Source organism: Fopius arisanus, unplaced genomic scaffold (assembly GCF_000806365.1).
Source record: "Fopius arisanus strain USDA-PBARC FA_bdor unplaced genomic scaffold, ASM80636v1 scaffold00089, whole genome shotgun sequence".
In the NCBI taxonomy this organism is placed as follows: domain Eukaryota; kingdom Metazoa; phylum Arthropoda; class Insecta; order Hymenoptera; family Braconidae; genus Fopius; species Fopius arisanus.
The window spans coordinates 461,130-486,625 of NW_011887828.1; the positions used below are offsets into that span (position 1 = coordinate 461,130).

Genomic DNA, 25,496 nt, shown 5'->3' on the forward strand with positions numbered 1-25,496 from the left:
GCCCCCCCTCCTATACGCGTGCCTGTTCTGGAATGACTCAGCAGTTTGTGCAGAACCGGCACAGCCTATCTACTCATGATCCGCGTCATATCGTTATCCCTTAATTTTTGACGCAGACATATGACTTCCAGTTGATTCGTACGGTTTTTTCACACAAAAAAACGGCAAAATTAAGAATTAATACCTTATCCGTCGATGATTTATATTTTTGAAGTTTCCTTTGCAACTCTAGAATTCTCGAGTGTTGAGAGCCACGTCTCTTCGGCCCACCAGATAGAATTTAACAATTACCAAAAGATTTCGAAATCGTATATTTCGATACGAGTGGGACGGAATTTCACGGAGTGTAAACTAGGCGATCCGGGGTAAAGCCGGGGGATGCCAATTACACGAGCTGAAAATTGGCGACTCACATGTGTCGCACAAACAATATTTTTGGGCAGTGATTATACGTTACGTTCAGCGAGTGTCGAACTGTGAGCCGGTTAGTTCATGTTCCTTTTACATTGAAGGTCCGTTTCCCAAACGGTCTGGTCATTCAATTCGTATGTTGTATCGTTGACTAGTAAACGAAAAGTTTTTCCGTTTACTTTTTGTTTACGAGTAAACGAAAAGGCACTTTTCGGCACAGAATGAACGTAGCAGCAAAGTGAAAAATAATAATTCTGTGGTAATCGCAATGTGCACACAAAACGTTATGATGGCTAAACCACATGTACGAGACCAACAAGCCGATGTTTTTTCGGTTTACGTGGATTTAAAGCAGTGATGACTCCTTGTATAGAGTAGCCGTATTGCAGAGTGATTCCAAGAAAGAGACATGAATTGTAATTTTAATTCCAACCGAAATCACAAAGGTGCTGATATTTCGAGAACTAGAAACGCGTACAAGAGATCTTTTCATATGGATTGTTGCATATATTTACAGTTTTGATGGAACCAAAGTAGTATGCCAAAGTATGAATTTTCAATAAGGAAATCACAGTAAATTGTAGTGAAATTGTGGTTGATTGGACATTGCCCCACAATAAAAGCCGTATAACTCTGTCTCGAACCTTAACCATTGTTGTCCTACCATGAATTCGTGCATCACTATACCTTCCGAGGCACGAGCAGCTCGTCTGTCCCTTATAATTTACTTGGCTGAATAGAACAGACTCCTTTATTCCGCACAATTCACCTCTTATTATTTACCTACATATAAATAAGAGAATTTCAAAATTGTACATTGTCACTTAGACTTGTATTTTGTGCTAACTTTACCCATATTATTCCTTCATATTCAACTTTTCGACGTAGCAATGAAAATAAACACAAAAACATTGACCATACCGTTATTTTCTCTAATTCATTGTAACGGTCGAAGCATAAGGTGTATGAATCACTTTTTAAAAAATAAGACAGACATGTTTTTTTGCTCTTGTCATTATTTTCAAGTGTTTCACGAAGTTTCATCATCGCTCAATTATTTTCCAAAATATTTTTTGAATGTTCACACAATTCTCGACCAAATCCAAAATATGTTTACATAATAATAAAAGTTGATGACCTACTGAAAAGTAATTAAATACAAAAATGTTACATTTGAAGGAAATGACAAAAACGTAGAAATATGTTGAAAAGGATGGATAGAATATGGAGAATATCAACTTCGAAAATCGGGCTTACACTGAATGATCAATATGAACATGAAGGTACTCAAATGCTCTTCTCTAGTATTTTTCCGGCCTGTAGTTATAAGATTACGTGTTATTCATATGGTTAGCCGCCTTGTCTTCGACGCACCTTATCAAACTCCATACGTGGAAAAAAGCATCATAACTACAGCCCAGAAACAATAATCTTCCCTATGTAATAAACATTTCCAGATGACAATCACCAATATGTAGTATCTACCAGATACTCTGGCTTACGCACGTAAGAGAATGCTTGTAGAGGTAGTTGGAGAAATGCCATAGTTTAAGCGTTTTCTCTTGAGCAACTTGAAAAAGTATCATTTATTAGAATAATTATATTCATATGAATTAGTTTGAATTTTACTCATGAATCGAGTAGTAACATTACCATCGAGTAATAACGAATATTTTCTCTCTGTTACAGTACGGTTTCAATATGGTTATTCAACACCGTGAGGCTATAAACTGCATTGCCCTTTCCTTGATTCACAAGAGTTTGAGAACGAAAGCTCTAGTCCTAGAATTACTTGCTGCTATTTGTCTTGTAAAAGGCGGGCACGAAATAATTTTATCGGCTTTTGATAATTTCAAAGAGATATGTACTGAACGAAAGAGATTTGAGACGCTTATGGCATATTTTACACAATATGACAGTTTTCACATTGAATTTATGGTTGCTTGCATGCAGTTTGTCAACATCGTCGTCCATTCCGTCGAAGATATGAATTTCAGGGTACATTTACAATACGAATTTACCAAACTGGGACTTGATGAATATTTGGAGAAGTTAAGGCATACAGAGAGTGAAGACTTGCAGGTAAATACTGAAAATTCTCGCAAGCAATTTTACATTAATACGTACTTTTAAATATATTTAAATGGGAAAGTGTTAAAAGAATGATTAAGAAGTATTTATTTACGGTATAACATTTCTATGACTGCCAGTCTTCATAAAATATTTTCATATTTCTTTCAAAAACGCCAAATACTAAATTTAAGAGAAATAAAAAAAAATAATTATGATCTTTTTAGGTTCAAATCTCCGCTTATTTGGATAATGTATTTGACGTAGCAGCACTCATGGAGGACAGCGAAACAAAGACAGCTGCATTGGAAAAAGTTGCTGAGTTAGAAGATGAACTTGGACACGTAAATGACATTACATTCGTTGATTTTTCGTGAACTTTTTTTTTTATTAATATTCCGGCCTTTTCTGCCCTTTTCTGGCTAATTGGCCCTATCTCACCCTACGCATGTGGTTGTGGATCCTACACTGTACCGCATTCACTCTCCTATAGAACATAGGAGTGACATGGGAAACCACAGGAAAACCATGTCGGTACCTTATCGGTGCCTGTTGAAAAATTCGATTCAACGGGGAATCGAACTCACAACTTTCAGAACACTAGGCACGCACCCAGCCACTGAGCTACCGACGTTGGTTTTCGTGAACTATCATACATGTATTGATTTGCTGGATCACAAATAGTGTCAAACACAATTGAAAGAAGTTCAGGATTAAGGCCCTCGTGGACACGAACTTTTTTTTCATTCTATCTTGTTAGCCTAGAATACATTTTGAAATATGCCATCAATTTCGTGTTGCGAGAACGAAAGATCACGATCTATAAGTGTCCATGAGGGCCTTAAGTGGGGATGTTGTAGACACGATCAAACAGCAGGAAATAGCAATGTGAAATAGAAATTTCGGAATAATGCTAAAGAATAGTAATGATCCTTGATACACAACAGGTATTGTAGTAAATTGAATCATTCTTCAACTATTCAAAAGCGAATCCGCTAATTTCAAATTTAGAAATCTCCTGAAGAGGTTACAGTTTGGTTTTTGTTCTTATGCTTTACGGAAAACTATTGAAATTTGGTAATTAAAATGGTAAAATAACGGAAATAACCGAAAACTCTCAGTCTTGTTATGAACTTTGTTCTTGCAAGATATATGCGCAAATTGGGAACTTTGTCGAGAAACAAATTGGAAACAAAAACTGAAATGGTCTGTATGTTCAGTGGCATATACGCCTGAAAGTTTTCTTTACTGACAAAAATCGAGGGTATTTATACACCTATTATTTCCCAAAAAATTTCAGATCAGAAAATATTCACTCATTTTGTTATTGCTAACACTTAAAAGAAACCCATAAAGTTATGATGTCATGGAGTAGGGAAGTCCAAACAAAAAATCTAGTACAAACAGAAAAAATTGATCCGATAAGAGGTCTGGTGGAGAAATTTGATTTTACATTTTTCTTTAGACTTTTTTTCAACTGTAAGCCACTAAAAACAATTACAAAAATTAGGTTCATCGATTTCGTCAAAAAAATATGGCTCTTCATGTATCTATGTATTTTGGTAGAGCGGACCTAGAAAGAAAATTGTAAAAGGCCATTCGGTGTCGTTTCCCAATTTTTTGAAAAATTATATTTGAATTGCGCGGGCAGAATTTTTCGGTGCTAATTTAGGAATTCTCGAATTTCTGAAGTATGTACTACCAATACCAAAACGATAAACTGTGCGAAACAGTATGGAATAGTATATTAGACAAGTGCGTGGATGCAATGGATTTTTTGGCTCGCCTCCAACTCGTGTTACAATCCCATATGCCCACAAATCCATAACGCACGTACTTCGTATACTATTTTATGTCGTCGATTATGGGCGCCTATGATATAAAAACAATTATTACTCCAACCTCTCTATATCTGTTGCATTCCAAAATATTGCTCACAAAAAAATTTCCAGTTTTGACTGGTCTGTTTTGTTTCAAGTCTTCAACTCTGACCTATGTGCTGAATCATAATATTCTAGAGATTTAATAAAACTTGAAATAGGCATATTTTATGTATCCCATCACAGATGACAAGAGCCTTCATTTCTGATAAGGTTCAATTGACTTTCCTTGTTCATTATTTGTAATTTCTTGAAACTGTTTATTCTAATCCTTATTATTTTTCGTGCATTAAGTTATATCTCACATGATTCCAACGGCACAATCGATTTTTCATCTGACCGTCTTCAAGTCTACATGATTGCGTTGGATTTATACGTTCCAATAATAGTTCCGTTCCAATGTCTAATACTTAAAATTTCGTTGTTTGATATTTTGATTTCGGTATGAGGATAAAATTGGCATTTTTTAATTAGTTGAATTAGAGGCATTCATACAATCAGCGATATTCATAACACTATCATGGGCGTGCAAACTTGCACATGATGTGCTACGCTCTAAAGATCTGAAAGTTTGATTTACTTAGGCGTTGTGTAAGTCGGCTCATGCCAATGAAAAATAATTACTCAATAGATCCGGATTTTGAAACAGCGAAGTTTGCCTTAATATGAAAGGCGGAGTGTGAAATAATTATACTGGTATGATGCTATCGTTATAAAATCCGTTCGGGATAAGAAACTGATACGCGAAACTTGTAAAAAAAATTAATGGGAAACTAAAAAGAATAACAAACAGTGAGTATGGGAGGTCATCACATTTCATTCAGTCATCGAGGTGACAAACAAAATTTAAGTAATCCGTGGTGGAATACCCACAGTATATCCAGTTTCTAAATTGAATAACATCTAGGATAAAGTCATTACTATTTATTGAGTGTTGGTTTGCAGAAATTACGTTTCTTAAAAATTTTAACCAGCAGCAGAAAATAGCCTACTGTAACCTGGATAAATTAAATATTTTATATGTCCCAGCGGGAGTAAATAGCGTGATTCTAACCTCGCTTCGCTCGGTTCGATCGCGTTTTGTATCCCTTGGGACATAAAATAGCATATGCACTACGACCGAAAAGCATTTTCTCCCGGGGGGTGCATAATACACTATTATCGTGAGGCCCAGATGGGTCGTCTATTGAACGCAATCTTTTGTTTAAATTTTAGCTTATTAACCTAAAATATATTAAACTTTGGGATCGAATTTTCGTTGCCGAAACCACTTGGACGGATATAAAATGATAATGGAAAAAAAGTGGAAAAATTATTGAAGGGCGCTAAATCGCGATATTGGTTGAAAAGGATTTACCAAGTATCAAAAACAATAATAAAAAATACGCAGCTTACCATTGCGTTCAGTTGTCACTCAATCCAGTGGAGAGCAATGGTAAATTGTGTGTTTTATGATTTTTTGTTCACTTTACATCTAAACTTACTTACTTTCCTCTCACGGTACATCTCTTTCAATTAATATCAAGATTTGGTGTCGTTTACTTTATTTTTTCTTTTTTTTTCTTCCTTAACTTTTTCGAACCACTCTAGTGGTTCCTGCAATACAAATTTAATCTCAAATTTTCAGGTATTTCAGGCTAACCAGATAGAATTGAAACACAAGATTACATTCAATAAATCGTCCATGCGGGCCTCGAATCAAACTCGGTCCCCAATAAATGTTCCAAATTAATCATCAACTCCATTAAATCTTGTGAAAAAATTTCAGGCACATGATAGAATGACTGAACTGGAGCGTGAGTCTCTTTTAAAGCTCGCAGAGCTCGAAACAGAACTTGGTGCCATTAAAGTTGAATATGCTGATACATTGGATGCTAAGCGTCTGGTCGAAGAAGAACTTACTGCCTTAAAACGTCAGCGTCAGGACTCAGCACGTCGCCAAAGTGTCCTGGAGTCGAAGATTATTGAGCTGGAAAACCTGACAGGTACCTTAACCAAAGGTAGCAGCACGAACCTTGCCAATGGTTCTCCATTGATCTCTCCTTCGTCCTCCATATCTGAAACCTGCAATTCCTTCGCGATCCCCTTACAACCTCAAAAAGTGTCTCTACCAGCTACACCTGTACCTGCACCTCCTCCTCCACCACCGCCTCCCTGTCCGCCACCTCCTCCAATGATATCACTAACTCCTGGAGACAAACTCCCAGCCCCTATACCAATTCCACCGCCACCAGCAGGAATGATGCAGGCTCCAGATGGTGCAATGACCATTAAACGTAAAGTGCAGACTAAGTACAAACTGCCAACACTCAACTGGATTGCATTGAAACCAAATCAAGTGCGGGGAACTATTTTCAATGAATTGGATGATGATAGATTGCATAATCACATTGATTTCGTGGATTTTGAAGAAAGGTTTAAGATTGGAATTGGCGGGATTGTGGCGAATGGGAATAGTGAGATTGACGGACTCCAGAGTTTTCCATCAAAAAGATTCAAAAAACCGGAAAATGTGAGTTTGTTGGAACATACAAGGTTGAGGAACATTGCTATTTCAAGAAGGAAAATGGAGATGCCCGTGGAGAAGGTGATTGCTGCAGTAAATGCGCTAGATTTGAAAGTGTTATCATTAGAAAATGTTGAGTTGCTGCAGAGGATGGTGCCTACTGGTAAGATCTATTTTATCCTTCACTATATAATGTCCTTATTTTCAGCCGCAGTTCGTCGATTAACATCTGGATGTACTATCTATCAAACGTAATCTTTGGTTTATATTCTACTTTTTTAGGAAAAAGGCTCTCTAAACTTACGATTCAACTTATATTGTGGTAACCACTTCAAAGGTTCTTAAATAATACAGATTCAAAAGAGGAAAAATTGTTAAAGGGGCGCAAGTCGAAATACTGGCTCCAAGGGATTTGCCAGGTTTGCAGAAAAATAATTCGAAAACATCAACTTTGCTAGCAGCCACCATGATGGAGAAAAAAATATAGCATGTGCACCTCGGGCACGAAAACACTGACTTTCCATATAATAACAAAGAAGAATCAAAATAGACTGTCAAATGTTACCTATGGCGAACTGCGTATTTCTCATTATTTTTTTGTACCTGGCACATGGAGAGAAGCATTCAACAAAAATTATGTATTTCTTTCCTTATTCCCGAGCAAAGATCTTCCCAGAGCGTTCCGTATTTTTTTCTGAATTTTCTGTGAACAATTATGTTAACAATTAAAGTATCATAATTTTAATTGAATATTTCTCTCCTTTGGAATCAATGTCTTGATCTGCCTTCTTTTACCAATTTTTCCTCTTCTTTATCTTTATTTACATTATTATTTTGTACTCCTTGGAGTTGTTTCTGTAACACAATTCTAAACCCAGATTTCGAAATATTTTACACTGACAAAATAAAATCCAAAAGGCAATACATAATTGCGCGTAGTCAATTTGCCCGCTTGCCAGTCAACTTTTAGAAAATGGAAGGAATATGAAATTAAGATTATTCCAAAAAATCTATAGTATATTGCTCACCTAAAAGAGGAAAAGTAGACGAGTCCTTCCCACGCGCAAAATTACCACCCGAGCCGAAGGCGAGGGTAGTATGCACGTGGGAAATGCTTGTCCGATTATCCTCCCGAGGGTTGCATACGATTTTTCTGCCAAAATGCGGCGAAAGTGACGTTTTTAACCGAACGAAGTGAGGTTAGAATGCTCACTTTCGGCGCATGTAGGCAGAAAATATTTTTACAATTATAGGTATTATCAAAGATTAAGTGTATGCCCATTTAATTCATTTATAATTGTTTGATTCCTCGAATAGACCAAGAAATCAAAGCCTATAGAGAATACATAATTGAAAAGAAGAACGTGAATCTTTTGACGGAAGAGGACAAATTCTTAATGCAACTTGGGAAAGTTGAAAGAATCTCCACCAAACTAGCCATAATGAACTACATCGGTAATTTCTTTGATAATGTTCATCTTATAACGCCTCAAATTCACGCTGTGATATCCGCTGCCAGCTCGGTTAAGAGTTCGAAGAAATTACGGGCTGTTCTGGAAATCATTCTGGCGTTTGGCAATTATCTCAATAGTAGTAAGAGAGGACCTGCATATGGTTTCAAGCTACAGAGCTTGGATACTTTACTAGACACCAAAAGTACCGATAAAAGGATGTGTTTACTGCATTATATCGTAGCTACTACCAGGCTCAAATTTCCAGAATTGATCAATTTTGAGTCCGAATTGATGTATATTGATAAAGCAGCAACTGGTAAGAATTCCCTTTTCTTTTTCCATTACTCTGTTTTCCTCATTTTACAATTTTTTAAATACATTTCTATTCTTATTCGTAGAAGAGAATATCCTTCAAAATGCGAATGGTTGTACATATGTATGTACTTTTTGACAATGTAATCTTTTAAATGTATTTTATTTTAATCAATGTGTACAATTTTAATAATTATGTTCTTGCCCGCATATATATTTCCGTGATAATTTGTTTGTTCTGAATTTAAATCGGGTTTATTGCAGTATAGCAGCCCATTTTGCAATATTGATAAAAAAAGCGGGCCCGAATTCCAAAATTTTCAAAATTTTTTCAAACGTTCAAAATTTAAATTACAGGCCAGTATAAATAACAGAAAGAATCCACATATTTTGTTGCCAATTTTCTCAACGTGCTGAGAGATATATCAATTTCTTTCTTTAGGCAAGAGGGTTCTACGAGATACTGTTTAAACTATAGAAGATCTTGAACATTGTTAATAACCTTTTTCATAGTTAAGTTTTCAAACTTTAATATTTGAAAATCAGTACGGAAAAATATTGTCCGGGTTGATGGGATAAAATTTTTTCAGTCGTGTGGCTGGCCGGTCTTCGTCTTTGAGACGAACGCGAACTCCACAAGTAAGAAATATACTAATGATAGATTTCCAATAAACACACCGATATTTAATTTACAATAATAGTCAATTTGTGAGAGTACAGTACGATTCTCCGGACGAAATCAAGTCGATACTACTGAACTTTCATTTGCATTTTTTTTCGACCAGGAGCATGCGGAAACACGAATTTTCTGGTAAAAAAAATGTTTATTACAGCCACTACGTTGAAAACATATTACCCTTTACATGGGAGAGATGTCCATAGCTAGAGCTAAAAATAACCACTTTTTTGTAATTCGAAATGCATTTAATTAATAGGGAACGGTCGGACAAAATGGACTGGTGAACGTTTTTTTTGAATTGCTGTTTGGATAACTGTTAACATGAACTTTATTGTATGAAATCTTTATTTACATACTTATGGATTGAGTTGGCGATTTCTTAGTGATTAAAGACGACATTGACAAAAGAAAATCGAAAAAAACAAACAAAAAAACAAAAGAAACCTTAAAAAATAAGTACGACATTTTTGTCTCCTATTGATCAGGCAAATTTCTTTCTGGTACTTCTGGGATAGATCTTGCCTCCTCGTGAGCCACATCTGGGTTTATTTGCTGTAGGCCTCAGTCTTTTCGGTGCACTATTTTTTTTACCTTACTGTTATGCTCCAGATTTTGGTTAATTGCGTTAGTGTTAAATATTTGGACATCCAGCATTGTCAGCGCGACACTTGCCAGCATAACTGGATTATGCTAGCCAAGTAATGATACACAAAAAATTACGTATTTAAGAGGCCGTTTGGGTATGCAGAAGGTAGATCCAAGTCGTGCTGCGACATGTGTTAGTCGTAATATTTGTAATCAGTCAGATGACATGATTAAAGTTATAAACTCTCATATTAAAATACCTATAAACTATTGGTGGGATTTATCCCTTCGAGCCTAGAACCAACAATAAATGTAAGTACTCCCCGCGTAGGGTACAACATTACTTCTCAGCAAGTTTATTGCGATCATTTGAATGTGTTACGATGATTGCTTGACGGGGTGCTCTGGGTTTTTGAGACGTTCGAGGAGTACAATAACCCCAGCTGGTCTTAGGCCGATTCGAATTTCACAGCCTTTAGAAGATGAAAATTTTCTACTAATTTTTCATGGCTGCTGTTGTTTTTCTGTATCCTTCTCGTTCTTATTTCCTTAATATCTTCTTTAATAATTAAGAAATCGTCCACTTAATCCATAATTTTATACATCAAAATTTTATACAATGAAGTTCATGTTAATTGTTATGCAATCAGCAACTAAAGACAAATAAATTTTTTTTCACCGGTTCATTTTGCCCCACCTTCCCCTGCATATCAATTCATACTGATACATGATATACTCCTAAAATTTAATTACGATCGAGTTAAATTAGAAAACGGGTTCAAATTAACGTGTTAAATTTCAATCCATCGATTTTATTATTGTTCACATGTGACGAAGTAAAATAGCACTAAATATGTATATTAACGGCCTCACCTCTAATTTTGTTTTGAAATTTTATTGCGATGTGTGTTATTTCACTGTTATTCGCATCCTAATTTTTCAGGTGTTTGAAACACGAACAGCAGGAGATATCAATTATTTTGTAATAGCACTCTTTAATGTCACTTATGTGGTTCAGTGTTGTATGTTTTTTGGTAGAATGTATTGTGACTAGCTATGAATGATTAGTTGACGTCTAATTTCCTCCAGGTGCTACACATAAATTCAGTTCGTATTATAGAATACAGAATTTCGGGGCTTCACCACAAAAAATAAATATAAAATAAATAAAATAAATATTCATCGAACTCACGCTATCTATTGGTTTAATTACGGGAATCTTTAATTCGCTATTTGTGCAAAGTGTAAATACTGGCTCAAAGCTGATTGTAATACATGGGTCTTAGTACCGTACCTTCTCATATTCCAATTTGTCTTAACACCATAAAAACACCGAACCACCTGCCAACTCTATCTGTAACCTGTTTTTCGACACCAGGAATTTAATGATGGGGATCGATACAAAAAATTAAGGTTTTAAACTTTTTTCCCTATGAAAATAGATGAGGCCCCTTACATCCATATTCACTAAAATAGCTATAATTTCTGTATCTGTCATTTTACTATAATCATTATTATTGACTATCATTATTATTATCATTTTTATTTCATAAACAAGCAATGTTTTTTATAATTTTTTCAGTCTCATTGGAAAATATTATAGCCGATGTTCACGAATTGGAGAAAGGCATGGATCAAGTAAGAAAAGAATTTGAATTACGTGGCAAAGAAAAGCATAATACGGTGTTGCGAGATTTTCTAAACAACTCTGAAGAAAAACTGAAGAGACTCAAATCAGATGCTAGAATAGCTAGCGATGCATTCAGAGAGTGTGTGGAATTCTTTGGGGAGAGCCCTAGACAAGCTGATGCCAATACGTTCTTTTCATTGCTTGTTAGATTCACAAGAGCTTTTAAGGTAAAAATCTGTCAATCTTTCTCCTACCTTTATATTTCCGATGATCAATTTTTTTTCTTTATACAACAACAAATTTTTGGTGAAAGCTATTTTAGAATCATATTCCCCCAATTTGTAATTATAGAAAATTCATGATAAAAAATATACATAGAACGTAACTAAAAAAATATCTAAGACTAAGCAAAATCTGTAATTACTACCTATTTTTTTTACAGATTCTTTGTGTCCACTTGCAGTTTATAGCATTTTTACGCACTTCATTGCAATTTATTCGTGTAGTACGATTTTTCATTTTTCTAAGTTCAATAAAAGGAGAATCATCATCTGATTATAATATATTTTCACGCTGTTGACTTTCTTAAGGCTTCTAGCGGTTCAGGCGTTCCCTCAGTTCGTAAAGTTCAACGAGCCGCTCGGCCATTTTGCACTCTGTCGTTGTCAGCCGTTCAAGTCTATAGGTGTCAGTGTGTTGTCCTTGCGAGCAAACTCGTAGAGCCGTTCAATACTGTTCTTATCGACATACATATCCTTGGGGCAGGTGGTTCCGAAGAGGTTTCACCGAATGTTATTTAGGCCACTGCAGATAGCGCTTAGGTGGCGCGGGTACTCGTCTGTGAGTCCCTTTTTTACGAGAACGTGGGTTCGCCAACACCACCCAGCCACCCTCTCACTCAAACCTGAGCCCAGCCCAATCGTTCGCTAGTCAAGAATCTCATATCTGAGTAGTGCCTTTAGCGGGCCCTTTCTATTAGAGCAGATGTATATTTTCTTGACCTTATCCCCTCTATCGAGGATTATCCTGACACAGGCCATCAGGGCAGCAATTCTGTTTGGAGTACGATTGCATACGATTCCAGCCTGAGGGTCCTTAAAGTTGCAGGCCCCTACGACCAGACCCGGTCGCCAATTCTGAAGCAATCTGTGTAGCAGATTAGGTCGTTTGGGGCGTTCATTCCGCAAACCTTAATCTCACGATTTTCATCTGGAAATAGGAAATAGAAATGTAGCCACTGAATTGGTGAAAAGACACTCATGTTTTTATTTTTATTTTTATTTTCAACGTGATTCGTCACAAGATGCAACTCGCTTTTGCCCGAGGGCCTTCAGCCAGTGAGTTACATGAGATGACCTATAATATGAATTTTTGTGTGCATGATATACATACATATGACTGAGTTTTTTTTCTACAGCTTTATTTGATGCGTTTTTATATATTATTTAGTGTGATGACAATGAGCCTTAAATAATAGCGATTTGCTGAATTAGAGGCACACAGGTGTTTTGGTGACTCTTGAGTGTGCGATTACTGGTCCCAGGAGTTGGACTTTTGACAGTTCTGTTTGATTGGTTTCAACTCTTCAAGGAAAGTATAGTGGGGATATTTATAATGCGTTCTGGTGTTGGAATTCCGTATTTAACAGGTCAGGAATATGGTCCAATTTGTTTTCCAAGAATTGTAAAATGGGTGCCATGAGTCTGTGATTGCCATCGATTTAGTGTGTTCGTTTAGGAGTGTGTTGAAGGCCTGTGGCGCGATTGGCTGTTTGGGGGTTTTAGTAACGATACATATTTTCATTCCAATGGCTGGGGATATCCTATACCGATATCCAAAGAAATAGCGTAGAATACCGTCTTAATGAGCGTTTTTTTAATTTGAACAATGTATTTTCTTCTTCTCAAATGCCATTGTATTTATATGACCAAATTGCTCTGAAAAAATGAATGAGATTTACATAGTCAATGATATTAAATAACATTATTACATTTTGTATTCGAGGCGGCGGATCTGGAGAATGAGCAAAGGAGGCGATTAGAAGCAGCTGCTGCAGAAGCCCTGAACACTTCAGAGGAAGTAATCATGCGAAATAAACTTAATCAAAAGAAACAACAGGTAAATATTTGAAATATTGAGTGCACAGTATATTTGTTCCTATTTATGCCCATAGCAATTACGTCAAAACCATAATCACATCATAATCATAGTCATGCCTTTTGAGACTCTCTATATCTTTTCAGTATTTTTGACTTTTTATTCATTGATTATTTGATGTGGTAAGAATTGCAATAATATTGTTTTTAACTCGTTGCATATCTATTCCAACATGAAAGATATGCGGTGAGACGAGATGAGCAGTAAATAATGAATGTTCGAGAAACAGTAAATTCGAATACCTATCACTGAAACTTTATAGCAGAGAGAACACGAGAGAATACTCTTTTCCATCATATTTACTCGAAAAGTTCGATTTCACTTCTTGAATGACGGGAAGAAAGTGGCCTATCCTATCCCTCACATTTCTGTTGTTTTCGAGCATCTTCGGGATGACATAACCAATCACTTACCAAGAAAAATCGAACTTTTCCGCCTGGTGATTACGAAAAGAACAATGTGCACCAAGGAAGGGAAGCAGAACATTCAAACCCGCGGATTTATCACCCTCGGCTTCGGCTCAGATCGGAAATACATACGCGGGTTAGGATGTCCCGTTTTCCTCCGTTGGGGCACAATATTTAATATACAACGTTGAAGTGTAAAGTCAAAATCTATTTTTAGGCACCACTAGTAAATATATATAATAGTAAATGCTACAATTCCTTGTTGTTTTTGTCCAATTACGTCCAATTAGAGTCGCCTGACTTTTTCTCAGCTGCTTACTCGCTACAGTCAAGTCAAACTTGTGCTTGATCTGCTGAGTAAGGGAAGACTCGGTTTTTTGCAATCAAATTCGAATTTCGAAATAGAAAAACTAAGGAATTATGAAATTTTAAAGACAAGTATTTCTAATCAGTTATTGTACGCTAACTTATTGATACAGTCTATTTTCGAACTAAAACCTAGACATTGATTTCTTCAACTGCGTATCGCTATATCTCAAATTACAGTTTTAGTGATAAAAATTACTAAAAAATAATCAAATATACGCAGATATACTTAAATATATAATTTATAGTATATACTATTTGCAGTAAGCAATTATAGAATTTTTATCATTAAGATTGCTCAAACCGTAATTGATCGAGATAAAATGGGAGAAACACGATTTCCTGTGAATGTTTCTTTTTTGGTACCACAAATTCACTGAATTTTTTTGAAAAAAAATCGGGTCCTATTCGTTATAAGCCAGACCTTCTCTTTTATGACGAAATCTCATGGCACGTGATATGCAAAGAATAGATAACCATGTTGGTTGAGTGAATAACCATAAATTAAAAAAAAAATACATTAAAAAAAGATTCTAAATCCGTTCATATTTACGGGAGTTATGCTCTTAAACGCTAAACACATGAAAAAAATCGTAGCGGGTTTCTGGTATCGTCAAAAAATCTAAAAAAATTGAATAGTCATCTAATGCTGTATACAATATGGAAAAAAATCGGCGATACAATCGAAAGGGTTGAGGGTTTGAACACAGTTGAGTTCACTCAGATTACTCCATACACTCCATATATAATATCTTGGATTCAGCATGATTCAATCTGTAGTTAATTATGATGTCAAGGACGTGAAGATTATTGCGCGTGAAATTATGAGGTCACATGTTACACTTATATTCTTCTCTAATTAGTTTGCGGGTTGATTAAAGTAATTGATGTTTTTGTAAAAGTGAACTGTTCAAAATGATGCATTTAGCGTTTATTCAATATTTTATCGACACTAGAATTATCTTTCGATTGTAAATTATAGATAGATGAACAACATAAAATCTTTACAGTCACATTTTAATACTTCATTTCGTAAACTGCAAATTTTTATTACTAATGTTTCAGTAACTCCTCTTGTGATAACATGCTTGCAAGATTGAATTTACAATGTATTAGTGTTATCAGCAGTTTACGACTTCAGCTTAGAATTAAGCAGTTATTGCCGATTTTTTACCGTAATTTCTGAGAAACGTGTTAAAAGTGAAGTGAAAAAATACACCATTCTAAGTATTATTATTATTCAATATCCCTCGAACTTTCATCGGCATGGAAAAATTTTCCTACGTTTGCAGTAAACTTTTATAAAAATTCACGAAGTTTTACCAAAAATTCCCGTTTGAAAAATGCAACTGTAACAAAATTTGAAGTAATTTGATTCATTTTGCTATATATATAGCATTAATAGTCGTCGAGACCAACCGTTACATATCCTTCGAGATGTAGATATCTATACATATATAATACTATTTTATTTGATTGCCGATCACTTTAGTGACACTACGATTTTAATGGCCACAAAGCTCGGAAATGATCCTTTTCAAAAGATTTCTAATATACTCCCAGAATTATCTGGAAATGGCACGATTTAAACTATAAAAATGATGATTCAAATTGCGGTTTAAAATAATTAATTAATTAATAAATCGTTCCTCCGACGAATTGAATGACTGTAATAATAAAATAAATTTGAAAGTGGAATAAGACGGCTATCATTCGCTATTCAATTCGGCCTTCGAGGCTCGACGAAATTAAAAACATAAATAACAAAAAAAAAGACATAGACGAGTAAACACGACATAATACTATTTTCTTAATCACGATCTCAAATAATAAAATAGTAATCAAAATAGAAATGTCAATATCGAACTGAATCTAGAGGCTTTTTTACAAGTCAAAAGATAAAATAATTAATGAAAATTACAAAAAGCCAAAAATATCGCGATCCAGGAATTTATAATTACCACAATAATCTGACACGGCAAAGAAAAGTGGCGAGAATAACAATCTAATCGAAAATAATATCTTCGACCGTTTACATGTCCGAATAAATGCGATGGTATTTAGCTAACGGAGGTCGGAACATATAAGACTAATGTCTCGAAGAATGTCCAAATGACCTAGAAACAGATCATCTGCGTATTCAGAAATCGATATAAAGTCCACAGAGTTAGATGAAACGAGAGTTAAATACTTCTGATTTGAAATATAACCGAGTCACTGAATTCAACTAATCAAAGACTAATCAAAACATTTCAATAAATCAAAATAATAAAAGAATCGGACCCGCGAGAAAATGTCTACATACCAAGAAGCGAGTGGCATCCAAGAATCCACAAAAGCTCATATGGCGTCAATCGCCACCGACCACAGTGTCCGTCCAATAATTCAAAAACCTAACTCGCTCCTTATTTCAAAATTTTACCGCTTACCAGTCTCAACCCCGTAGACGAAGATGTAGCAGTCCCAGAAACTCAAATAAATCTCTCCGTTCCAGGCTGTATGAAGAGCAAGCCAAAATCTCTGAGTCTCTGTCAAATAAGGTAGCATAAATTAAATGGGTACGCGAGAAAAATTACAACCACCGCGTAGCCCTGGAAGTCCCGACAGAAAGTGACCGGTGTCCATATTCTGACCCGCGTGGCAACGCTTCCCCCAGTTAGACGATACTGTGATTGGAACGCTATGACAAGAAATAAGCTCCGATTGGACCTTGACATTGTATTCAATCAAACCAGCTCAAGTCAAACATAATTTGCACCAGCAAAAATAAATAAAAATAAAATTTAAAATTAATTGAATTAATTAATTAATTAATTAAATTTAATTTTAAAAATAAATTTTAAATGATCTCTCAAAAATGTCGAACTAATTAATATTTTATGATAAATCATTCTAGGCATCTGATTTTCGCCAATTAGGTCTCCTTTTCAAACAATAATTTATCATCTGAGGCTCCAATTTTCCAACTCCCCGATACAGGGGTCGCTATCCGGTTTTCTAAATGAACCAAACTCGGATGCGGGCCGTTAAAAACGCTGGCCCCGATATCATGTACCACACCTTCCCATACTAGGAAATATGGCACCCACGACATATTTCCCTAGTTCCAGTGCCCATCCCATGATGAATCACTAATGAGCGGTGCAATGATTCCATGCAAAGCAAATAACCATGAACAAATTAGAAAAGTCCATAATTATTAATTAATTTAGCTTTTCACGTCGCCACTCGCGAGACGTCTTGTCTGGAATTACAAAGCACCAACGAACGGTGTAACGAGATTTTTCTCGTTACTAGTGAAAACACTAGTAAAGTCAGTAGGTGAAAGGAACGACATCTAACGCCGGCTGAAATAGCCGAGCGAAAGATGAGTAGAACATCGGACGACGGCCAATCAGGCCGCTCCGAAGGTGAATTTGACCAATCACATAGTGGGAACAAACGGGGTAGGGTGAGACCATGTTTCGGAACACTGTGATGGCGCTGACGATAGTTGTTTCCCAATTCGGAAATCCACCCAGCTGTGTTAGGGAGTCCAGGGCCGACGTACAGGCCTTCCAACTGGGTGGTTCCGAAGGGCGCCGTCGACTTAGACCAGGGACCAACGGCTAGGTGAAAGGACTAGCGCCCCCGGGATCCCGTCGAGTTGATTGGCGGCTGTGGGGTAACGGATGACCCACAGTCGCTGAGATGCTCAGACTAGGGGGAGAAGGCCCTGGTAGATTTCAGGACAGTTCGCGTTGAGTGCTGGTCTCGAGCAGATGTTTCAGGAGCTCAGGATCAGTTGGTGGCAATAATCCCTGCCGACATCATGAAGGGTACGCGGTTCCAAGGAATCTTGGAATAGCGAGAGAAGGGGACACTTATGTGTCCCCGATCAGTGCAATGGATTACTTTGAGGCTACGGACGAGAGTCCGAGGCTACAGAGATCGATCTCTAGGGCGAAATCCAGGGTGCTGGGGTGGACTATACTGTAGTCTATACTATAGACTATAAGTGTGTCAGGGAATGTATAGACTCTATACAGTGTCATCGAAGTGACCAGACGTTATAATGGTTCTATACATCAATATATATATATATATTTATTTCGGTGTCATTAAAATTATCAAAAAAAGTAGAGTCGAAATGAACGAAAGCGACAGTAATAGTAAAACCCTAGTCTGATTTGTGGAGTTATATGAAGGAAATAGTATATTGGACACCAAGGGAGGAAAGCTTTCTAACCCGCGTGTGTATGTGGTGAATCCGAGGGTAGTGAACACGGAGGTTTGAATGTCCTGTTTTCATTCGTCAGTGCACATTGTTCTTTCCGTCATCACTAAACGGAAAAGTTCGATTTTTCTTCGTAAATGACGGGAGGAATGTGGGTTACGTCATCTCGAAGATCTTCATAAACAACAGAAACCTGAGGGGTAGAGTAGGCCACTTTCTTCCCCTCATGAGGGAGATAAATTGAATTTTCCGTGTATTTTGATATAGCGAAATTATGATACACGGCCAGTGTTTAGTGCTTCACTGAAACCTAGCAAAAAATGATGGGTGAAGTCTCTAAGGACTCATCAAATCTACGCTTTGTAAATTAAAAGACATGACCTGCGTGTGTATATATATCGGGGACGATGTAGAAGAAACGGATGAATGAACAATGAACAAATACTCCCTATTTTTAGCATCCAGCATTACTTATTCAGCTTTCATATACGATGTATACGTCGATGTTCCCGGAATTTAGTGCGGAAGCTAGGCGCCGCGCCGCACGGCCCACTTCCCTCACTCTGCCGTTTTTGGCTTTATAGGGGTCCGCACAACACAAGCTCTCTAAGCGCTCTGTCATCTCTTCCGTCGGATCTGAGAGAGACAACAAGGTGGTTCTCTAGGCATACCTCTCCTCTGTCGCATTGAGAACTCGATTGTCTCTAATCATTAGAGTCTAATGATTACCAAAATCCTCTTTAAAATAATTATCCGTTAGTAACGAATAGTGCAGTTAAAATTTACACAAGAGTCACTCCGGTCTACTTCAGAGGTGGACAACCTCAGATAGGCTCGGACGTATACTCATAAAATTATTAAGGTTCCAATTACAAAAGACTCGACGTGATTACAAGGGTTGTCGTATATTTGTGTGGTGGGGTTAACATCGGGCGATGGGGCATGCGCATGATTGAAATGCAAGCGCAAAATGGTGTGAATTTTTATGCACGTGTTTGGACATTTTCTGTAAAATTAAAAAAAATGTAATTAAAAAATGATGGTTTAGACTCAACACTGCGGTGGAAATGGAAGTACGATGCTCGTGAACTGGAGGGAGAAAAATTTCATCATCAATTAAAGATTACCGAACCCCATAATGCTTTTGATTTTGAGAAGTTTGTGCATTTTAATTTAGCATCGAGAGTGGGATATGAAAAGTTTGAAAATACATGTGAAGTCAGGTCTATTAACGATATGATAATATTTAATAATTATTTTCCAAACAATGTTTTCTCTCCAAGAAATCTGTGAATTTGTTTGTTTTTATAAAGTCGATTAAAAACAACCAATTATCAATCAAAAGTATGATAAGAAAAAAAGCAATAATTGAAAAAATATGTCCATAGTCCATAGTAAAAGAGAAAATATTTCTATTTTACTCTTCACAACATGAAGTTTCTGCCGAATATCCCCACCACTCTTGTCTACACGCATGGCACCCATCATGGCATGACTGCAGCCATAAAATTTATGGCTTGGGACTATTTCGCCTAATGGAGGTAGGGAGCTGGAGTAGCTGCTAGAGCTGAAGTTGCTCACCTCTGGTCTAGTTAAGTACAATGTCGTTACATTGTAAAGTCTTAGATTTTATAACTAAAATAATGAAGATAAAAAGACAAGAAAACAAAATTAAAGAATAAATAAATTAGAATAAAATCAAAATGAAATAAAATATCATGAGCAAGAAAGTCATACGAGTCAATTGTTACAAGTCAAGTAAAGTCAAAATTAATCAGAAAGATCCACCAGTAAAAAATCCGTGAGGACCGCCAGGCTTTTCATTTGTTTTCTAGGTTCACTGTCATCTGCCCCTTCTATGAACCATAACATCGTGATTGGAAAGCTAATCAAATCAGCTTCAAATTTGACACCAGACTCATTCAATTCTAATCGTTTTTCATCTCTATATGACGCTTTTAGACAAAAAATCAATTTTTTCCGTTTTTTTGAAAAAATAAATTTGATTGGATGTTTTCAGGCTCGCAAATGGACTAGGCTGGACTATCATACATAATTTTGAAAAAAATTTGACCCCTTCAACAGGTGTATGATAAATCCTAAGTGAATGAATTTCCATCAAGTTATTGGAGATTGTTTCCATTTTTCATGCTCACAAAATCACCCTTTTTGCCATTTATCGATGCTTTAGACTTGATCTATGAAGATAGGTCAGACGTCAGTTTGTAGGTCTCAGTGAGTTCTTAAAATTAATATTTCAGTATATCTATTCCATCTACTACTTCAATAGCTATAAACAAAAATAGAGTCACTTTAGCCTGTCACGTTCTGAAAGCGATCATTTTATTGTCATAGTAATGAAATTTGTTCGGTTTATGTCCAAACCTGTAAAGCAATTCCGTGCTTGAATTTAAATACATTAAATGACCTTGAAATAGACATCCGAATTAATTGGTTCTGACAACATTTCAAAATTTGGGTGTCAGTGAGATCTGGGTTTTTTGAACAAATAGTTTCATTTCTTCTGTTATGTTACACGCCAAAAATGACTATTTTTGATATCTACGGAGGCGTTCAACTTGTCCATTGAGGGCATATTACAATTAAATTCATAGATCTCATTGACTTCTTCGAATTAATACCATATTAGCCATTTTATCCTTTAGATCAATAGTTATGAGACATAATATGGTGATTTCAACATGTCCCGTTTTAAAAATTGGTATTTTTTGGCTCATGATAATGAGATTTACTCGGTTTACTTGGAAACGTGTGCCGATGCTTTGCTCTTGGGTGAAAATACATTAAATCGCCTTGACATTGACACCAAAATGATTCGATTCCGGGAATCTTGCATTTATTTACGGGCATTTTCGCAATGAAATCGATTTTTGCGATGTTTTTGCTGAACTCTGTTCATGTGTTTCTATAACTATTGGTCATGTAAATCACACCATTCATTAAATAATTTATGGAACAATTTATTTATTTATCAAACAGACTGCTAGTCGCAATGACTGAAATCATTACAATTCGGGATTCCTTTTTTTGTTGAAGAAACCCAGGTAGAAATTGTATCTTAAAACTATCCAAAAACTAGCTACTTTTACCAGACTATGGTCTAGAAACTAGCTTGTAAAACTAGACGGGTGAGGGCCATTAGTGTTACGCTCGAAAGGCCGAGTTTCTGGCTAGCGGAAATGTCCGGCCATGAATCCGTATTACGAGCTCATGCCAGTCCAGAATGATGAGAATGGTCCTGACCAGTAAATTCATTGCAATTTAGGATGATTTTGCATAAAATTTTATTTGCCTCTTGATAATGTTTTATATTCTATAATATTATATATGTATGATGTAATATACTTTACGTTTTTGTTTCCATTACAGCCATATTAATGTACTTTGGACTTTTCAAACACTTTTGATTAAATCTACACGTCAATTATCTCATTCGTTAACAAAATATATACTTATTTCTACTGATTTCATAATAGGGTCACGGCAATTCCTCGGTACGTTCGGTAATTTGGTCCTTAGGAATTGAAAGCATGTCAGCATTTGTTTTCACTCTGCTTGCTCGATGATTATCCCAATCTTTGGAGTTAGCCAAAACCGTACCAATAGCGGCGGAGGCTAAAGCCTCTGTAGTTTTATGGGATGCAAGCAATGCTTCTGAAATATCAATAATAAATATATATTATTTGACTTGATTAACGAAAAATTAATAATCCATTACAATTGTATAAATATATTGTATAATTTTCGATACTAAATTCTTGGGGGTATGGAATCTATTGCTTCTGAAGGGAAGACTTTATTAACGAGAAATTGTTAGTCTGCATTAGTAATACCTTTTAAACAGCTGAAAAATATAGGGGCGTTCGTCACCATGGTGAATTTGTCATTCGTCTTTTTAACAGCCGTGTATTGCATTGCTGTCGTTCTTGAGAGGAATTTTCGTAGAATATTCACTGCACTTTTGGACAATTTTTCAACATCTGCCAGCATTTCCATGGATACTACCTATAATTCATTACAATCATGATTATTATCACAAGTTTTATGATTAAGGGATTCTTAAGTGCGATCGGTAATTTAGGAAGTGGAAGCTACGTTTATATGGATAATCAAGTGGAAAAAATCTACAAAATCTAGTTATTCAAATTCATGAAATGATCTATTGGGCATGCTTAGTACCCTGAAACCATGATAGTAATGAGAGAAGAATCTCACGGTCGAAGACAGAAAGATATCCATTTCCAAAATTTTTGGGAATTTCCCGTAGTTTAACATTATTACTTACAAATGTATAAAAGAATTCAGATTCATATTTGAATCGAAATTTCAATGATTGCTCGGTTATATTAAGAACAATATTTTTCAGTTAATTCTACCCTCGAATTAATTAATTGAATTTAAAAGAGTTCAACATTGAACGCTTTTTTAGTCAGGAAAATTTGCGCAATTAAATTGAAAAAATATACCGTTTCATTCCTGCATGTTTTGTTCTGCCCTAACATCTTCTCGAATTCCATCAATTCCAATGGTGAGTTGAAAGGGATGGTAATGCCATATTTCTCTGGCAATACTACTTCTGATGATACCAAGGAGTGATTTGTTTGCATCATCCCGTACATTTTTTCAACTGTTGTTGACATTTGTTTGGTTCTTTCTTTTAGTGATATCACTTCTTCCAGTAGCCAGTCAAAGTCTGAAACATGAGAAAGTATATTTGGAATGTTCATCAATGACGATATTTTATCGTTCGATAAGAAATATTCTATAGCAAAAGTCAATAGAATTCATTTTTTCAACAAAATTTTTCGCCTGCAATTGTTCAAGGCTTCTCTACATTCTCATCTGGCTTCCAGAAAATGGAACGAAAAATGTGGCCAATTGAAGCCGAAAAATTTACAGAAAAAATGGAAATTTCAAACTTTGGCATGCTAATATTTCCTATTCAACACATCCAGGCGACTAGAAACCTATAGAAAACTCTATAGAAGTCATATAGAAGATCTATAGAAATTCATAGAGAATTCCGTAAGATTATGTATTGAAACAATTTGTACGTGAACCCATAGAATTTGATTGAAATACCTCTACGACTTATCAACAAATGGGATTCAATCTCTTTTGGCATGATTTCTGAAGCCCCTCTTAGTTTTTGAGATATTTTTTGGAGAGTTCCATGATCATCAATAACACCATCGAATAGAATCTCCGCATCAGTGTCCAGATGTATTATTTGATTCAATTTTTCATCATTAGAATGCTTTGAGGTCTCTGCTGGGGTTTTACGTAATTCTTCTGTTGAAAGATTGTTTCTAATGATTTTTTTCTCCATTTTAATGGCAGCCTCTTTCAACTGCTTCTGGAGCAGACATTTTGTAACTTGGGCAGCTATAGCAGCTCCATTTTCTTCAGTGTCGGTACCGAAAACATAGGGGCGGGTTTCCAATTTCTTGAGGTATTTCTTTGCTTTCCTGTAGGTAGCTGGAAAACACCATTTATAACTCATCATTTATGTTGATTGCGATTAAAATGCCGTAAGGAAAAAACATGGTTTTGCCAATCGAATTTGTCTCAGACGAAATCCTCGGATTTTGAATATGAAATCTCATACTAAAATTTTGTCTGCAAAATATTCAAGTGGAAAAATCATATTTTCCTTTCAGTATCGAACATACAAATAATAATTTATCTCCATAATTACCTGCTTGTCCTACAACTTTGACAGTAAAAAATGGCCAGGTTTCGTCGTAGATTTCCTGATTTTTTACCATTTCATGCAGTCCATCGTAATCAGGACCAGGAGGAAAACGACATTGTGTCCTCTTTTGCTTGATATCTCGAACCATCCAGCACGATGGAATGATATCAGTTGATTTCGTTGAAGGTTTACGACCCATCGAAACAAATTCTACCAACTGGTAGTCCAAGAGTGTAACTCCTTCGTTAGGAATTGGTTCATTCGAATCTGTCATCACTGTAATAAAAAACAAAAAGTTGACAGTACTTTTTTTTTACAAAATACTTCAACCGCTCTTAACCCAAAAATTCGAATTCGAAACTGAATGTCGTCATTCCTCCCGAGGGTTGAATACGATTTGTCTGTCTACATACGCCGAAAGTGAGCATTCTAACCTCACTTCGTTCGGTGGGCAGAAGATATTGTTCCCAGATCGGTGCACGTTATATTAGATACCGAAACATTCACGATTATTGAATTGTGAAGTTGAGTCGTGTGAGAAAAATATGAAAAAAAATCCCGATCATTTAGTTTCTGGGATTACTTCTTCGGTTCAAAGGAGGTTTAAATAAAAACCTTCATGTTCAAATACCAAAAAATATCTGAATGAAAATAATCGCAGGCTTAAAATCACACAGCCATCGAATAATTGTTCTTCTTACCTGCGTTTTTGCTTTTCAATAAGCACACGTACTAAATGTTCACTATCAAGGCGCACTCAACTACCACAAAATCACAGAATTTTTAATATGAAAATGGTAAAAGTACATTCACTGAAGAAAGCAATCATTTAAGGCGAAAATGAACAGCACAGCTCGGTGGTCATCCTGGGAATGTAAACTCTCCTCATTTTTTTTGTCTCCGAAAATGGAGGAAACATCGTTGCAGACAAAGGACACTGGCATTGCGCAGCCCGTTGGGCCCCAAACATGTGAACGTCATGGAAAACAAAAAAAAAGGGGAAAGCTGGGAAAGGCAGTAACTCACCACTGCCTTCACTTCAACCGAAAATACTGGTTCCTCTTTTATAATACAAATTTTTGGAAAAATGGCAATCAGTTAAATTGC

At 36.0% G+C, this 25,496-nt stretch overlaps 1 protein-coding gene across 2 annotated transcripts in view; it reads left to right on the forward strand.

Moving 5' to 3' along the window:
- The window catches only part of Frl (formin-like protein), a 152,152-nt gene that overhangs the window by 119,782 nt on the left and 6,874 nt on the right, over positions 1-25,496 (forward strand). For both annotated transcript variants that reach the window (XM_011311478.1, XM_011311477.1), the window contains 6 exons: positions 2,101-2,493; positions 2,709-2,825; positions 6,130-7,030; positions 8,185-8,637; positions 11,480-11,754; positions 13,532-13,645. In XM_011311478.1, coding sequence (XP_011309780.1) covers positions 2,101-2,493; positions 2,709-2,825; positions 6,130-7,030; positions 8,185-8,637; positions 11,480-11,754; positions 13,532-13,645 — 2,253 coding nt within the window. The remainder of the gene's footprint in view (positions 1-2,100; positions 2,494-2,708; positions 2,826-6,129; positions 7,031-8,184; positions 8,638-11,479; positions 11,755-13,531; positions 13,646-25,496) is intronic.